General features: G+C 39.5%; 1 protein-coding gene across 2 annotated transcripts in view; it reads right to left on the reverse strand.

The window, feature by feature from the left end:
* Positions 1 to 16,905, reverse strand: part of cpne5b (copine Vb) — a 129,020-nt gene that overhangs the window by 32,482 nt on the left and 79,633 nt on the right. For both annotated transcript variants that reach the window (XM_044024376.1, XM_044024375.1), the window contains 3 exons: positions 12,829 to 12,892; positions 5,563 to 5,666; positions 2,741 to 2,845 (listed from right to left, as the gene is read on the reverse strand). In XM_044024376.1, the coding sequence (XP_043880311.1) occupies positions 2,741 to 2,845; positions 5,563 to 5,666; positions 12,829 to 12,892 (273 nt within the window). The remainder of the gene's footprint in view (positions 1 to 2,740; positions 2,846 to 5,562; positions 5,667 to 12,828; positions 12,893 to 16,905) is intronic.

Genomic DNA, 16,905 nt, shown 5'->3' on the forward strand with positions numbered 1-16,905 from the left:
GAAGAGGTTTTCGAGGGGCTGACATTTCATTTAATCTCCATGGAAACCATCAAGTTTTACAGAAATGCTTTGTAGCACTTTTTTCCATGGTTTAGCACCTGCATAGACTTGACATGACCATAGTGAGCATGTCACATTACATATGACAGGTGTGTGTGTGTGTGTGTGTGTGTGTGTCAGTCTATAAAAAAACAGAGCTTTTCCTTTACAATCTTTTTCCTTATTGTTGGTAAAAGCTTTTAAATGGACTCTAAAGTGTGTGTGTTCTGTACAAACTCTGAGCACAAGAAGAAGATTATTATGAAGATGATGTAGTGACAGTGAATGCAAGAGCAAAAGAGACATGGGGCTTTGACTTCACTCGTACGTTTACATGCACAGTTTAATCAAGCTAAGGCCGCAGTCGGACTAAGACAGGTAATCTAACAACTTGCAGAGTCCCAGGAGTTTTGACTGAAGTTCATACGTCATCATCATCAACATCAAGTCTAACTCCAGTCCGACTAAGCGTATACATCGGGAGAAATCGGACTATGAATCGCAATATCCTGGTATGTTAGCCTGACTAAGACAATTTTAGTTGGACTAACGTGTTTACAAAAACAAATTATTATCTCAGTCCGACGTTTAGCATGCATGCAAATGCATTGACTGTTTTCCCAAACGCGGTGGTGTTTTTATGATTTCGATTTTTTTCAGCTTTTCAGGGCTCCCAAAATGCGGATTTGTGTGGATAAAAAGTTGATATGATACAAAACCTGTGTGGATATTTACAAGCCCTCAGATTCAGCCCTTGACACACATTTTGATCGACAAACTGATTTTCAAAAGTTTTAATACTTGTTAGTTAAAACTGTGCTTTTTAACAGGCACCGCATTAATACTTTTCAAATCCCTGCGTGGAGGCTTTCCTTCACTTGACGGATGTAAACAGTAATTACATTGATCAAAAGCACTGACAGCCTCAGGAGCCGCAGTTGTTGCGCGGATGATGATAATGTAGCATTGGGGAGTTTGAGGAAAAAACATTTTTCTGGATCTGGAGAACTATATAATTAAAAAGATGGACAGGCAAACCATCCCACTCCTCCCTCACAGGAATATGAACACAACAAAGAAAGCAGAAGCTGACACATGAAGTTTATACCTCACCCATGCACCAGCAATATAACCTGTTTATAGTGCTGCCTTGGTGATATTTCAAGTCTTGAAGCATTTCAGGCTGTTTCAGCTTGTGGCTTGTCATATTTAATTATACTCTCCTTTTGTGTGTGTGCGTGCGTGTGTGTGTGTGTGCGTGTGTGTGTGTGTGCGCTTTGAACTGGAGGATTTCATGAATTGCCTTTAAAGCCCAGCTCAGTCCCTTGTGTATGATTGGTTCTGACAGGGTAGTGACCCCGTCTTGTGTTCATGTGTGATTGGCCAGTTCACACAGTCTCACCTTATACTTCCTCAATATCAAAACACCTCTTGAGGCAGCTCTGTCCCTGTCTGTCTGCCTGTCTGTCCGTCTGTCTGTCTGTCTGTCTGGGTTTTATCTCAGATTTCTTAACACAAACGGGTTCTCTGCATTCTCTGTAATTATAATTTGACGGCACACAAATAAGACAGGATGGAAATGGAGACAGGGGGATGAAAATAGGAGAGCCAGAAAAACACACATGTTTGCGCAGCTATTCTTCTTAGGACACTGCACTGACATCCGTTCTTTTGCACAGCCTAAACAAAGCGTTATCCCTCACCTTAACCATAAGTCGTTGATGCCTTACCATAACCTTAACCAAACCACAAAAACCAGAGCACAGACCCCGTCTGACACAGTCACTGGACTGAAATACAACGGCAGGGTTTGTGATGTGGCTCGCCGGTCATGATCGCAGGCTTTCAGCAGTGCTGTGGCTAAATACACCAGACTCCTGTTAAATTTTGAGATTGTAGAAATTTCCCTGGTAATTGTTGGAGATTAACCCACCTTTTTGGGATTGTTAAGTCTTTTTAACTGATCTAGAGTTCGGCATTGTTCGGCTTGATTCTTGTGTTGCACGTCTTGCTCATGGCAGCATGCACTAAACAAAGTACCAGGTACCAGCTACTATCGCTAATGGAAACGCAGAATAACCGTGTTGTGCTGAGGCAAAGAGAGTTGTACTAGTGGAAAAGGGGCTTATGTGTACTGTATCTGTCCCTATCAAATAAACAATGACAATGTGTTATCTGCATTTGAAGGGTTTGAATGGCACATTCGTACCAGTTGGTTTATTCTAGTGTGTAGAGAACAATGTCGACCTTGGAAACAGCACAAGGTCAGAATAGATTAGAAGCAGTCTGACCTGTGCTTTTCTGTCCAAAAAAATCCATCCTGAGCAATGTCCTACAAACACAGTTGGTTTTAAATAATGGAACGGTAAGGCGAATGGGGAGCTTAACACTGCTGCATGCCGAGCGGGTATTGATTTCAGCTGGTTAAGCTTGACGACGCTCAGGTTGTAGTAATGGCTATCATCAGTATGCCGTTTGTCAGTCAGAGTCTGATTAGAGCCATGAAGGCAGTCGGAAGATTGAGCCAGTGGAAATCAATTATGGCAGACGGTGTCAATGAGACAAACACACATGGTGCGTGTGTGTGTGTGTGACAAAGTAGCAATTGGAGGGATGTGTGGAGTCAAGTCCAATGGAAGAAGGATAAAGAGAAGCTGCCAGGATCAGCAGGTGCGAAGAACGGTAGGAAGTTCAATCGTACCTGTCATAGTCCCCGTTGCAAAGCGCTCGCACCGGGATCGTGAAAGGCTGCCACACTGGATTTAATGTGTTCTTCACCACCTCTGTTTTATGGCAGATAGTAAACCTGGAGGTGGAGGAGGAGGAGGAGGCATGTTAGGAAAAGACAGAGAGGGAAGATTGCATATTATTTGTCAATCACAGAAGCCACGAAAAGGTAGAAATTTATATGCAAATGAAGAAAGGTGCGTGACACAAAAGAGATGGAGGCAACAGGAAAGACAATGTCAAATCCTACAGTGACAGGAGAGCTGCTTTAAACCAGGCTGTACCCAGCTTTGTTTACCGCTTGGCCTGTATCCCAGCTATTTGTGGTTTAGACCAGAGAACAGTTTCATAATTCAGCCTGGCTTTTCAATCTGTCCCCTTGACCACAAGTGTTTGAACAATATGCAAATGGATTTGTGTGACATCTGAAATGCTTCGCAGAGCAGATCCACACAAATTCCCATCAAATGCCACCAAATAACCCACCGCAAGTGCAACAATGCATATCACCCCTTTTTTATGCAAAGCCTTGGATTACTTGTGCTCCACTAAAAGCCTCTAGGCTTTTAAAATCTCTGTGTGTCTTTTACCCTCACAGGCTTTTTCGTGTGAACCCCCCTCGTCTGCCACCAATGGCACTTTGTGGGGATCCATTTCCTACCCTGTTATGTATGAATAAAAATAATGAGAAAAGCTACAAGATGGCTAATAAAGCACTTGCTAAAGTATCCCCTGCTAGATTGGGCTGACGCTGCCACAATTGTCGAGCCCCTTGGGAGGCTGAACAGCACTTTGGGAAAGTGGGAAGAGATGAGAGAGAGCTATGCTTCCCCACATGAACCACCTCAGAAACTGACAGTGTTTTTTTCTTCTTCTTGTTGATTGAAAATGCAGATTAGTTTCCACCCTCCTCCTCCTCCTAGGTTTTATGTTTTTACATTAACTGCCTGTCTTGCTCTCCTGATGTCACTTTTGTAAAAGCGTAGACTTTTACAAAGACAGAACACGACTCCTGTTTTAGCCTCCCTGCACTGGCTCTCCACTTCTTTTGGAGTTGATTCTAAGGCTCTGTAACTCTCACACAAAGCTCAAAAGAAAATAACACCTTCTCACATCTCAGATCTTTTAATACCTTATCACCTAGCAAGAACACTGAGGTCTGCTAATGGCATGCACTGCATATAAGAAATAAGTGGTCGTAGTCTTCAGGTTTCTAGGGTGAGGAGGTATACACTTCCCTAGTGGTCGTATGAATAACGGCAATCTGGTACCTTGGGTGTATCATCATCAAGTAGCTTCAGTTGGGTTTCCACCGGCAGTTGGCTGAGTGGTTAAGCTTTGTACTGCTATGGAGTAATTGACATGGGTTTGACTCCCACAGACTTTCACACACTTAACTAACCCTAACCTCACTAATACTTGTGCATAGTTGAGTTGAAAAATACTGGGGCACTAAAAATAGGTACTATTCAATGGTTGACCAAAATGACCCATTCAGTTTCAGTTGGAGGACAGGGAAAATGAGCATATAGTTCTCATTTGCTCCCAATTTAGCCATCTGCTTTCTGCTCCATGTAATAATAAACATTGTCTTGAAGTGAAAACCAACACGGAAGTTTGTTTGGATTGGATTCAGGTCCGTTTGTTGGTAAAGAGCTTGGGTGATGCAAGTGTAATATCTCTGTTCCAAATCTGCATGTTTTTTGGATTGCGGGAGAAAACCCACACACACACAGGGAGAACATGCAAACTCCTGTAGACTATATCTACAAAATAGAAAAAGCCACCAGATAATGACTCCACTGGTTGCAGTTTGAATAGAATTAGTGTGGAAAGTGAGCTTCTACTTCACTTAACGTCAGTGTCATTCGTTAGTTTCATGTCTTCAATAGAACATGATGTCAATTTTGGGAATTATCTTCTAATTTAGATGGAAATGGATGATAAATCACAGCAGATGTGGGTGGACACCAGTGATGACTGACAGCTGACAGCTGGTAACGTCTGTAAACTTCCAGTTTTGAAGGCTGTTTTTTTTTTTATTTTATCCCACACAAACAACAGAGAAGCTGCTTTTTACCTTCTATGCACCAAACAACATCAGGTATGCAAGGTCTGTTGATATATCTTAGTTAATTCACCGAGGCTTCTGACAAAGAAGGAATTTGACATTTATTCATTTTCCACATTTCATGTTGGCTCTCTTTAAAAATTGGCCCTTTTATCCGGTGTTTTCAAAATCTCTGCCTTTTATTGAATATATATATATGTATATATATAAATATTCTTTGTTTAAAAAAGCACTTTTCTTACGTTATTCTTATCTTCATGTTTATAGACTTGCCTTTCTGTGATGTCACCCATTTAATACTTTCTCATGTGTTTTGTTTTATTGCTTTAAATTTTTATGGTCTGTGCACACAAGGTGATTGCAACTTTTGAAAATAATAAAGAATTATTATTTTGAGCTTATATTCACTCTTACTTGCTTGTTGGTGTATATTTTTTGTTTTATTTGTTTTATTTATTTTTTCTGTCCTTCAGTTTCCTATTGTGCTTTGTTTGCTTCGTTTAACAAGTGCTATATAAATTAAATTGTTATTACATCTACTTTGTTCAGACTTTCATACTGCAGCAAAAAATGAGCTCCCTTAAGAGATTGCAATGCCCTTCCATTGTGTCACTTACATAACAGTGTACTTTAAAGATTTATTTGCATGTATTCCAAAATGTGTGCCAAAAATAATCTGCTGTACTTACATATTCCACCATATTTAAAAGACAACAAACACTCACGTTCCGTCCTCGTTGCTTCTGTAGAAGACCATGAAAGGGTCCGACTTCCCAAAGAAGTCCTTCTTGTCCAGCTTGTTGGCACAGAACTGCATCAAGGCACTGTCCTGCAGGGAAACACACACATGGACAAGTGGAGATGAATCAGAGAGATCTAATTGACTGTGTGAATGTGAGAGTAAATGGTAGTTCTGGACCTCAATCTGATTGGCTGCAGATTCAGAGTAATATGTGGGTCAGTTGTATTTGCTAACATTCAAACACAGATGCTGTCCACGCTCGACACAAACACACATAAACCTGTTAACAAGTGCTGCTGGGAAATAGAACCGGAGGCTCAGAGTAGTGTTTCATGATGAATCATGTCACAGAAATTATTTTTTAATATACAATCCTTATCTGTGTGAGGACGATGCTGTTGTTTCAGTCTGTGATGTTTGAATGTCACCTGCTCACATGCTCTCTATGAACTATGGCAGTCAGCCGACAATGCACTCCAGCTTTATCTATCAACACGGCCTAATGGTCCACAAATACTGGTGCGTGTGTGTGTGTGTGTGTGTGTGTGTTCTGCTCCAGTATGCAGGAATCATAACCCCGAACTATCATACAAACATCCGCCCACCAGCAGCACAGCCAACATCACTGGCGGCTGCTTACCAAGTCTAATTTGAGCACAAGCAATGGTCGTCAAACTAACTTCTTCTGATACCTGTCACAGCATCTGGGGAGCATCAGATGCTTCCAGTGCATTTCACCCTCAGAGATATGTCAAAAACAAAGAAAGCACATTCTGCTTTGGGCTTTTTTCTCTTTTTCTAACATAGCTTTAAGGGCTGTTTATTTACGTGATTTATCCAAATCTAACATCGGTCTCAATTTAAGACAGTGTTTATTTTCACTGTAAAAAAAACAAAGAGCAGTAAATTACTGTCTACAGAGCACATTGCTGTGTGTATGTTTTACTTTAGATTACTGTATCATTTTGCACTCAGTTACTGTAAATTGACAGTTATGCCATATTCTACGTTGCATTTGTGCACAAACTTGGAGTTTCCAAGTTCAAAATCTGAGGTCACTGGGACGTTCCAAGTTCCAACTACATATGTAACAGAGCATCATATTACCGTGATTTAGAGTACACTGTAAAATATTTGACTGTACATTCACAGTAGATTACTGGCTACTACACTGTGTGTATTTTTTACTTTACATTCCCAGTACTATATCTATAACTTCAAGTTTACAGTACCATACAGTATATTCCTGTGATTTAGCAGTATATTCTCGTATTACTGTAACTTCACATTGATGTCATATTACTGTGATTACAGTGGATATGTTTAATGTCCATGTCCATATGCTTATATGTTCAATCCTTCTTGGTTCTGGTTCAGGTGTAATTGTAAAGAAAATTGCAAAATCAACTCAAGACAAAAATACATCCAGTCACAGAGTTTACATGAATAATTATGATGATATCCAATTACATTCCCTAATAAACTTAAGTTGTGGATGTATGTTCAGTGTTCACTGTTAAGACAGTTTGCTGGACAGTAAAACTTATCTCTTTTCACATGGATTCTTGCACAATATACAGGGTAAATAAGATCAAATAAAAACAGCACTGCATTGATTTGGCCTTGTATTATTACAACCTCTGCTCCCTCATGTCACTGCACAATCTGCACAGTATACTTTATTGATTGGTATGGACTGAATTATGTGTGTTGTATTCTTCCATTTTATTTTGTAATAATATTGATTGTTTTTTTTCTATATTTCACATATTTTGTCATGTATCTGACACTGTTACGTTGTTTGGAGATCTTTCTTTCTTTCTTTCTTTCTTTAATTTAAATTATTTCTTTATTTTCTTTAATATTCATTCATTTCTCTGTCTTTTCAAACTAGTATAGACCAATACAACGTCCCCATGGTCCATCCATCAAGGTCTTGTGAGCAACAACACTTTCTCTGTTCAGAAATAACCAAAGTAAATGATGAAATTGAAAATGAACATGTCACATCACCTGGCTCCCTCAACGCAGTGTAAACAAAGATCTGACTGCAGTCACATGCAGCAGCTGTGGTCTTCATACTTAATGACTAGAACATGCTATTATAATTAGCTTGGCAACAATTAATCAGCTGATAAAATGCTTTATGCACAGTGGTTGATCATCTTTACGAGGGCTTTTATTGCAGAGTGTGTGTGTGTGTGTGTGTGTGTGTGTGTGAAAGCTATTGTGGACATAAAAAAATAACAAATACCATAAAAAAATAACACAGTAAACACATCAGATAAATCAAAGACTGGCAGCAGATGCTGGGGGATTCATTTTATCAGCTTCTTTCTTTGTTGCGGGAATTTTCTCTCATAAATAATCCTGAGTCTGCATTTTCTCTACCAGCTGTTTATCACAAAACATAAAAGTTTGACCACACCCCAATTTTTGAAATCTGTTTATCAATTCATTTTCAGCTGCCGTATCCTCATTCACTCGATATGTGAACTGGGATTTGAACCTCTCACCTTCTTGCAGTGAGACAACAGTGAGGCACCACCGTGTGGCCCATCTAATTTATCCTTTATCTGAACTCACACTCAGATTGAAATATCATTTACAAGTGAGAACTAAACAAGACACAGACAAAGTTAGTAAAATAACAACATGAAACAATTAGTAGAAGAAGAAGAAAACAACAATAATTCGACATTCATTTATCAATCAATCAAGGAGATATATTAGAAATGAAAGCCATAAAATGACCATGATATGTCATCAGAGATTAAGGAAACGTGTTTGAAATAATCGTATGATAATTAAAATTTCTACTTGTTGCTGATGTGGGTCAAATATGCAGAACGTTATCGAACCTAAACATCTAAACTATCTCCCTCACTAATGTCTCAACCAGAGGAGAAGAACAATTAGGGTCAAGATGCATTAAAATATAGACGGATAAAGGCAAGGAAGTTGGAGACAAATGTCAGTGTGGACAACTTTCTCCCAGACAAGGAAGTAAAAGTTTCAGCAAAGGTTATCCAACACTCTCTGTCTTTCTTATAATATTTTTCCAGCCCACTATTGTCCTTTTTGTCTCTACTCTTCATGTGATAATTGTCCGCCTCTCCTTCAGGTTCAGTCTGTTCCCTACACATGGAAATTAACCAAATAATGTTTATTCAATATCTATTAATAATCTACTGGGACAGTCGGGCAGCTCCTACCGTGTTTCAGAAACTATGACACCTAACAGTCTACAATGTTTTAAGTGGTGTTTAAGTTTTTAAATGCTGAAGGTCACTGTTGTACATATTTTTTTGTATATCACCTTTCAGTTTAAAGGATTTAAAGGGATGAGTTTGAATTTGGACTGAAGATGGTTTCCAGGATCAGGGATAAAAGGAGAAAACGATCCAGGATTTATCAGCCTCTCATCTGACAAAGGACATTGAAAAGTGAAGCCGAGTGTGAGAACTGAGGTTATGACTTTGCGCTGTAAGAATGAGAATGAGAAATTCTGACTTAAGTGGGACATATTTATGACATAATGTTGAATATTAAAATATAACAGTGTTATAGCCTGCTCTTGTCTTCCCCTGTGTGGTGGCAGTATAGGGACAGGATCTGTCTTATCTTAAGCATATGGGCTCAAGCTAATCTCTGAAACACAGTGGGTTCATTACCGTACATTCAGATGCTATAACGGTAGATTGGTGTTGTTTTCACAGCCCAGGGCCTTACACTGGGCAGCTATGGTGCCACTAATGATAGCTTAATAGCTTTTTAATGTTGCAGCTTGCACCTCGTGTCTGGCAGCGCGCCGAGTGGCAAATCAGCAAAAGAACATGCGAGAGGGTTGTGAGGGTGTGTATGAGTGAGAGCAGGAGTGTTTCTGTGCATAATGCAGGGTCCCCATTGTAATGCCGGTGTGCGTCTTACCACAGTGTCCTCTCTGAGTCTTTATCACACACAGCCAGGGAGCACACACTCTACTCTCTGACACACTCCACTCCTGCTGCGGGAGGAACTTTATCTGTGTTCCTGCTCTCACCCGGAGGACACAAACACACCACGTTTCTGCCATTCGACACAAGCCCCCCACTCAGAAGAGCAAATCTCATTTTCCTACTCTGTTTCGTTCCCTTTAAAACACTCACTCAGTCATTTTCAGACGCTGGTTCAGGAGGATCCGCAGATTCTTTTCGGGGGAGGTTGCGAAATACATTAGTGTTTAGCTTGTGGTGGTGTTTGTTGCTGATGTTATCTTTCTCCATCTGTTTGGTCTGAAAATGCGCTCTGTTGAGCAGTACTAGTATTTGTAACACTGGTGATAAATAGGGAATGTACCGAAATGTAAATGTATTCAATGAACTGGTTTACAGTGGCCTGGAAGTGCAAACCATCACTACAAAATGTGAAACATTTTTTACAAATCCCAAAAGCCGCAGTCCTTATAGATAGGGAATGTACCAAATGCCGCAAGTGACTCTATATTTAACATACTATTTAACATACACACTGCCCAGACATGGCTTGTGGAATGACATTAACACTTTTTATTTATTTTATAGAATTAACTCGTGTCTCTGTAAGAATCATGGTTTTGTTCATTTGTTTTGGGATTTGAGTTGTAGTAATGGTTTGCACTCCAAGGCCACCGTAGTTTTTCAACATTTTATTATAAATAGAATTGCCTAAATGAGCATTAAGTTAATTCACATAATCCCAGCACATTAACTCCTAATGGACACATATTTAAATACATTTAATTTCTATTGTTTATTTTTACAAACATTCTAGTGCAATTATAAATAATTGCACTAGAATGGAGCTAATTTACATCCAATCATCCCTAAGCAGGTAAAAACGGAACCTTAAATCTCTTTAAGGTACTTAACTACGTGATAAGAAAAATAAAACTATAATTTGAATGAAAACTCTGCTCATCCAAATGGACCACAATCAGTTAAACAATCAACCCAACAATCCTGTCATCAGCTAAAGCTCATGAACTCATCCCACCTCATCCCAGCATGAATGTTTTGCGGGGTTTGCTTCTGCTCAGTAGACATTTTACTGAACATGTTATTCACAGAGCTGAGCATGGAAACATATCTGCTTTGAATAAGGAGATAGAGGGACGGCGCAGAAGAATCCCTGAGGTACTGATAAGCACACTGAAGCATTCACAGTGAAGAAATGTGCTGGGGATATTAAATATGTATCTATGCTCGACTCATTAGACGTCTCTGGCATGAAGACCCACTCTTGCAAAGGTCTGTGATCAACAGCAATTTGCTAATGTGGAGAGAATCAGAGTATCAATATTTAAAGAGCGGGGCCAGGCTAGGTAGAGACACATTTACACCCTCAGGGAAGTAATGAAGGAGTGTTTTGTGGCATTAGTGAAGAGCAGCGCGCATGCATGTGTGTGTGTGTGTGTGGGTGATAAGCTGGAGGAGGTAGTAAATGCACTGTAACCAGTGCACTGGCATGAATTAGCGAGGGCTGACGTGTTCTTGCCTCCAGGAGTTAAATGTGGAAAAGGGATCAATAGAGAATGGGTGGAAAAAAATAAAGTAGCTCAATTAAAGGTGATGAGGTTGGGCAGATAAAAGGGCGAGGAAATGACATGCGACGTGAAAGAGAATGAATGATTCAATCCAGAAGAACGCAGTAATGCAACATTACTGTTGCCAACTGCCGTAAAACACCAACCAACCCTGTAGGAAAGAAAAATTAACATGACAGACGATAATAAATTAGAGCTTTAGTGTTTTTATTGTAATTTAGCGCACAGCTGAATTTCTAAAGATCCTCAGTGATTGTGTGATTGTGTGTATCCAGAGTGATTCTTCTTAAATAGACAACTCCTTACTTCCCACTTTTCTTGCCAAATTTGAATCCACTGGAATTCTCTGATTTATGTGATGTCATTAGTTTGAAGCCATTTAATGAGCATCATTGCACAGCCCGAGTGAGTGGATCAGAGTGGCAGCAATTTCTGCTTCACACTGAAAGTATCGCTGCACACAGCCTCTTCAAGTTTGTTAGGCATTATATGTTGTTTACCACCTCTACTATGCTCCCCCATTTATCCTTTCACCCCAACCGGCCAAGGCAGATTTTTTATTTCCCCCCCAGGTGCAATGAGGGATTGATTTTCCTACTGATGTGTGATCATTAATTGATGTCCATGCAAAAATAACTAATTCTAACTCAAATTTCACTTTCAATCTCCACCACCTGTAGCTAAAGCATGAAAACTAATGAAATAGGTTCATTACTTAACAATTAGTGGTCATACATATCCAGGCTTTAAAAAATGTGGGGTTTTTTCACTTTCTTCTGTGTTGTTGAGTCAAAGTTATGATTCATTTTATATCAAATTTTTAGTAGTGATATACATTAGATAAATTTCACAAATTCAATCTGATTTTAAACATGAGTGCTTTTTGCTCAGGTGTGTTTATATAGTTTCATCAGATTGCCTTTAGGTTGTGCTTAAAAAAGGATATAAGACACTATTTATTCCATATTCTTATAGCTTCTGTATATAATGTACATTTAAACATAGTAAAGGAAAAAAGCAGCCGAAATGCTCTGTGTTCAAAGGGTTACCATGGAGTATAAGTGTATATCTCCTTTACTTTAGCTGCCAATTTGCAATGTGGGATTACAGCACCTGTTTTAAATGATAATGGACACTGTTTTCAAATCTTAACCCTAAACTTCAGAAATGAGATTCTACCTCATTAGGACCAGGTTTTAGTGTCCATGAGGACTACTGTTTATACCAGAAAAGGTCCATACACACACACAAACTTGTTTTTATATGTTATTGAGGACACATCAAGGTCAAAATGTCCTCACAAGGTCAAAATGTCCCCACAAAGCACATATAACCGTTTCCTTCCATCTCATCATGTCTTGTTTACTTTCATTTTCATCAGGACATTTTTTTTTTGCTTTTCCCTCTACCCCACCTATATCTCCCTATCTCTACCGTTTGATCTGCACCACTCTCTGTTTTCAATATCCTGCTTTAATCAGATGTGCACTGGAGTCCAGTTAAACATCCAAAGCATCCACCAGTCTCACGCTGTTGCTGAGCCATTTCACTGCAGGTCGCTCTGCAGAGCGAGAACAGCTGCTCTGTTATAGTCTGAGGGCTGCTGCAAGTCTATTAATGCCATGAGTGGATAGACCGAGACACAGGCAGACACACGGACAGACAGACAGATAGATAGACACTCACTCGACAGTTGCTGAGCTCCTCTGCACTCAAGATTATGGCGCCACATTTCTTTCCTGGGATCCCTCTGCGGAGAAAAGAAACAGAAACAGAAACAGAAATTAAAGTCAAAACACAGACTGGTCAATCATCAAGAAGGGACCCTCCTCCAAAACCTGTTTGGTCTAATAATAATAATAATAATGAATTGTCATAAGAAGATTTAATATCCTCCTCACTAAGCATCTGAACAGAAAAAGAAAATCACTACTTTCACTGAATTTTGAGCCAAAAATGGCTGCCAAAGGAAATGGATGGATAAGACTTTATTATGTTTGTCCAACAGTTGGAAAACATTCCCCCACACACACACATTCACAACCCCCACCCCCAACCAATAAACTCCTGTGAACCACACATAGATCCAACATAGACCCATACATCAGAGTATTTCCAGAGCGTTAAGTCGCTGGCCCGGATCCTGACTCTTTCTCATGCATATGTATCCACTCCCATATGAACCACATCTACTGAATGAAACAATAAACCAAGTCTTCTTATAGACCTTATATGTTAATTTTGCAGTTATGAACGTTAACCGCTAGATCAGAGTTATATCGCGACAACAATTCTTATAGAAATCACAACAAGATCAAATATGTGCATAATATAACTGGTTTTTGACTCTCATTTCACCCTTTTCTGCAACACCTAACATGATTTTGAAAGTTATTAAGATGCTGAAAAACATTTTGCAACTTTATTTGGCGACCCCAAAGAAATCTCTTGTGGCAGCTGTGTGACCCAGTCCTTGAGTATGACTGTGCTATATAGTATTATATTACAGGGTATTATACAACACCCTAGTGCACTATAATGAGAACACTGAAATGAGGGAGAAAACAGCACTCACTCCATTTGTAGGAGGGTGGCCAAAGTGATGATTTAAGCAATATCTCTCTCACATTTCTACCAATGTATCTTGCATTTCTTCACCAAACAATGCCAAAGTTGGCACTGCACATACCGTTGCCCTCAGTGAGTCACCTGACAAGTTTGAAGCCTGTCAAGTGAACCGTTTGACAGACACATGGGGGACAGACAGATGAATGGAATATCTGTTGGTGCACTGTGGGAGATTTTCAAATTTAGTTCTACCAATATCTCCACCAAAGTGGGCGTTGCACACATCAGTGCACAGGTAAGTCACCTGACAAGTTTAAATCCTGTCAAGTAACAGGCAGACAGAGAGACACGTGTGAGACGACATTTGTGTCTATTAATAAATTTGACCAAACATCGTTTGATTCAACGTCTGATGCTCATAACTAACGTCATACATACTATACATCGATGTTTGTTGACAAACAAAAGACTGATGGACTTAACTTGATGGACTCAGGTTTTGGACACAACACGCTCCCGTTAAAAAAAAAAAACTGCATAAAGTGCTCTCCTGCTGTGTTTGAAAGAGCGTTCTGTTCTTTAGGCAGAAAGTGTAAGTGTGTTTTAACAAGTAAATGTAGGCCTTTGATCCACTCAGTAAAAGACTCCCATTGATCTTCTGGTGGGGGAAACCATCCTCTCCACATAGTGGTGTAGGAGACTAAGAGTGTTTTTTCACCACAACTCCGAACTCACACTGACAAAGACCCCATCAGCCACATGCTCAAATACAGCTTTTGAAAGGAAAGTGACTCCCTATCTGCTTTCTTTTCTGCTCTTTCCTTCCCTTAACCTCAGCGACTGAATCAATTCTCTCGCCTTTGGTTCCGCAAATAGTCTGTAATCTTTTGACCACGGAAAAAACAAAACAATATCCACAATACAGAGTTTGGGTGACACAGGTGAGTCTTCAACGTGCTGACAAGTGCGGACTGTGGAATGACATAACTGTGGTTGTCACCGTGTAACCTGTGCTTTCTCAAACAAACATTTTTGTCTTTGAGCTCTTTTGCGTTTGGTGTCCACAGCTGTAAACAGCTTTTAAAAAAACAAAACAAATATATAATATTCATGAGTTTCCTGATGCAGAACTCACAGATATAAAAACTAATCAGTTGGTGTTAAAATGAAAACCCTGTCCTACGCCTGAACATGCAAGACATCTCACCTATCTCTTCACTTCATTTACTTTATTTATTTTTTTCAGTATTGGAAGACGGGGATGAAAAATCCAATCCAATTTTATTTATAAAGCACATTTAAAAAACCACAGCAGTTGACCAAAGTGCTGCAGTAGTATTAAAGATATTAAGTATTAAACAATACAAAAGAACAAAAATAACTAAACAGACTTTAATGATTTCAGTGTCTTTTACTCACATCACCATCATCTAAATATACTTCATGTGCAACTGTAACCAAACAAGTAGAGGAACACAAGCAGGGGGCTTGAAGGACAAAAAGCTTGTGTCCATGCAGTGCCAAGGGCTTTTGTGAAGATCAGACGACTTGAGAGTGAGACTGTGCTGGAGGCCGTCCAGAAGAGCACTCCACCAGAGGAATCTACTGTAAAGAATAGCCCCTCATTGATCTGCTCTTAGCAGCAGCTTGACTGCGAGGCTGGTAAACTCACCAGCAACAAACAGAGAAAAATGAATGAGGTTTGAACTGAAGGTGAAAGAAGGTGAAAGAAAGATAAGAGCTTGTGCAGGACAATAAACGTTAGATTTTGTGGTCTTGTTGGAGATGAAACTTGAAAATCATGAAGATCAATGTCATGGACACATTTCGGATCCATTTCATTGACGCTAATCAGGAATGTTACACTTGCTCATATTTTTGTAAACAGATGCACTTTTTCAGGGGGAGAAGACACCCCCTCATGTTAGGGGGAATTATGTTGTATTATGAATTGATTCATAATATAAGACTGCATGCAGGCACGTGGGGAGGGTCTACTATTCACTTGAATTTGTCCCTTGAAGAAGTCACAGGATCTTTTTCTTCTTCCATAGACAATAACAGTTGCCTCCCACCATGTTCACTTGAGGCCAGCAACACTTGGCTCCGACATAATGAAGCCCTATCTCCCGTGTAATGCCTTTGACTGTATCTCAGCTTCACAGTTGGACGCCCTGCAGTTTTTTCCTGCGAGGACAATCAGTTTGTGACATAAACAGCTTTGGCCTAGATCTTATCTTCACGCACCAGCTTCAACGCCATTTTGTGAAACTCACACTGAGACCTTCAGATTCCTTTCTCCTGAAGAGAGATAGAAAAAAAATATTCTACGGTGCTGAGATTTACTGAGTTAGAAAACATGACATACACCAAGGTCAACAGAAGGCAGACCGTGGTCCGGATACAGACCCAGATGCTGTCCTGTTTGGACCGACACTCACAACCTTTGAATCATTGATTACTGCCATGTTTTGACAAAGCATTTGTTTTCAATTAGTGCAGCTTTTCTAGTATTTATGGCACTAGAGTTCCAGGAAATCCAGGTCTATGAGAGAGAGAGAGAGAGAATGTGAAATGAATTTATTATGCACTGGACTTTAAGATGCACATTTTAGATGTACACATTTATAAACCCTTCAGTTCAAAGTGAAAAGTATTATTTCTGTTTAATTGCATGAATAGCGTGTAACCCTGGAGTGTGTCCGAGCTGCTGAGTATCAGTTTAGACTATTTGTTAATATGTTTATACTGTGTTTGTTAAAAAAGGCCAACACTGCTGCCCCTGATACACGGCCTGTATGAAACAGAGAAGGCAACTCAACTACAACTCCTGCAAAGTGCAAATGCTGCTGCAGTAACATTCCTAGGGGTCAATGCTGTGTTTCCTCAGGATTGTTGCACTTGGATAGGATTTGAAATGATGAACTAAATCTAAAAGTCAAGTTCATAAAGTGAATTATTTTGCATTTGGAGTGAACTGGTAAGAGTTGCTTTATATTGTTATTATGGACTTAAAGAGAGTTGTGAATTGTAAAATGATCGATGAATTGATTTTCTGCTATTTTTATTTCATGTACTTACATAGTTTGAATTTAAATGTCAGTTCTTAGGTACATGCTTAGGTACATTTCAAATAGGCTGTAATTGTCACTTAATCAAACTACTATTATGTTCTGGAGCTTTGATTGAGGAAAT

The sequence above is a fragment of the Solea senegalensis genome, linkage group LG4 (assembly GCF_019176455.1).
Source record: "Solea senegalensis isolate Sse05_10M linkage group LG4, IFAPA_SoseM_1, whole genome shotgun sequence".
Lineage (NCBI taxonomy): Eukaryota > Metazoa > Chordata > Actinopteri > Pleuronectiformes > Soleidae > Solea > Solea senegalensis.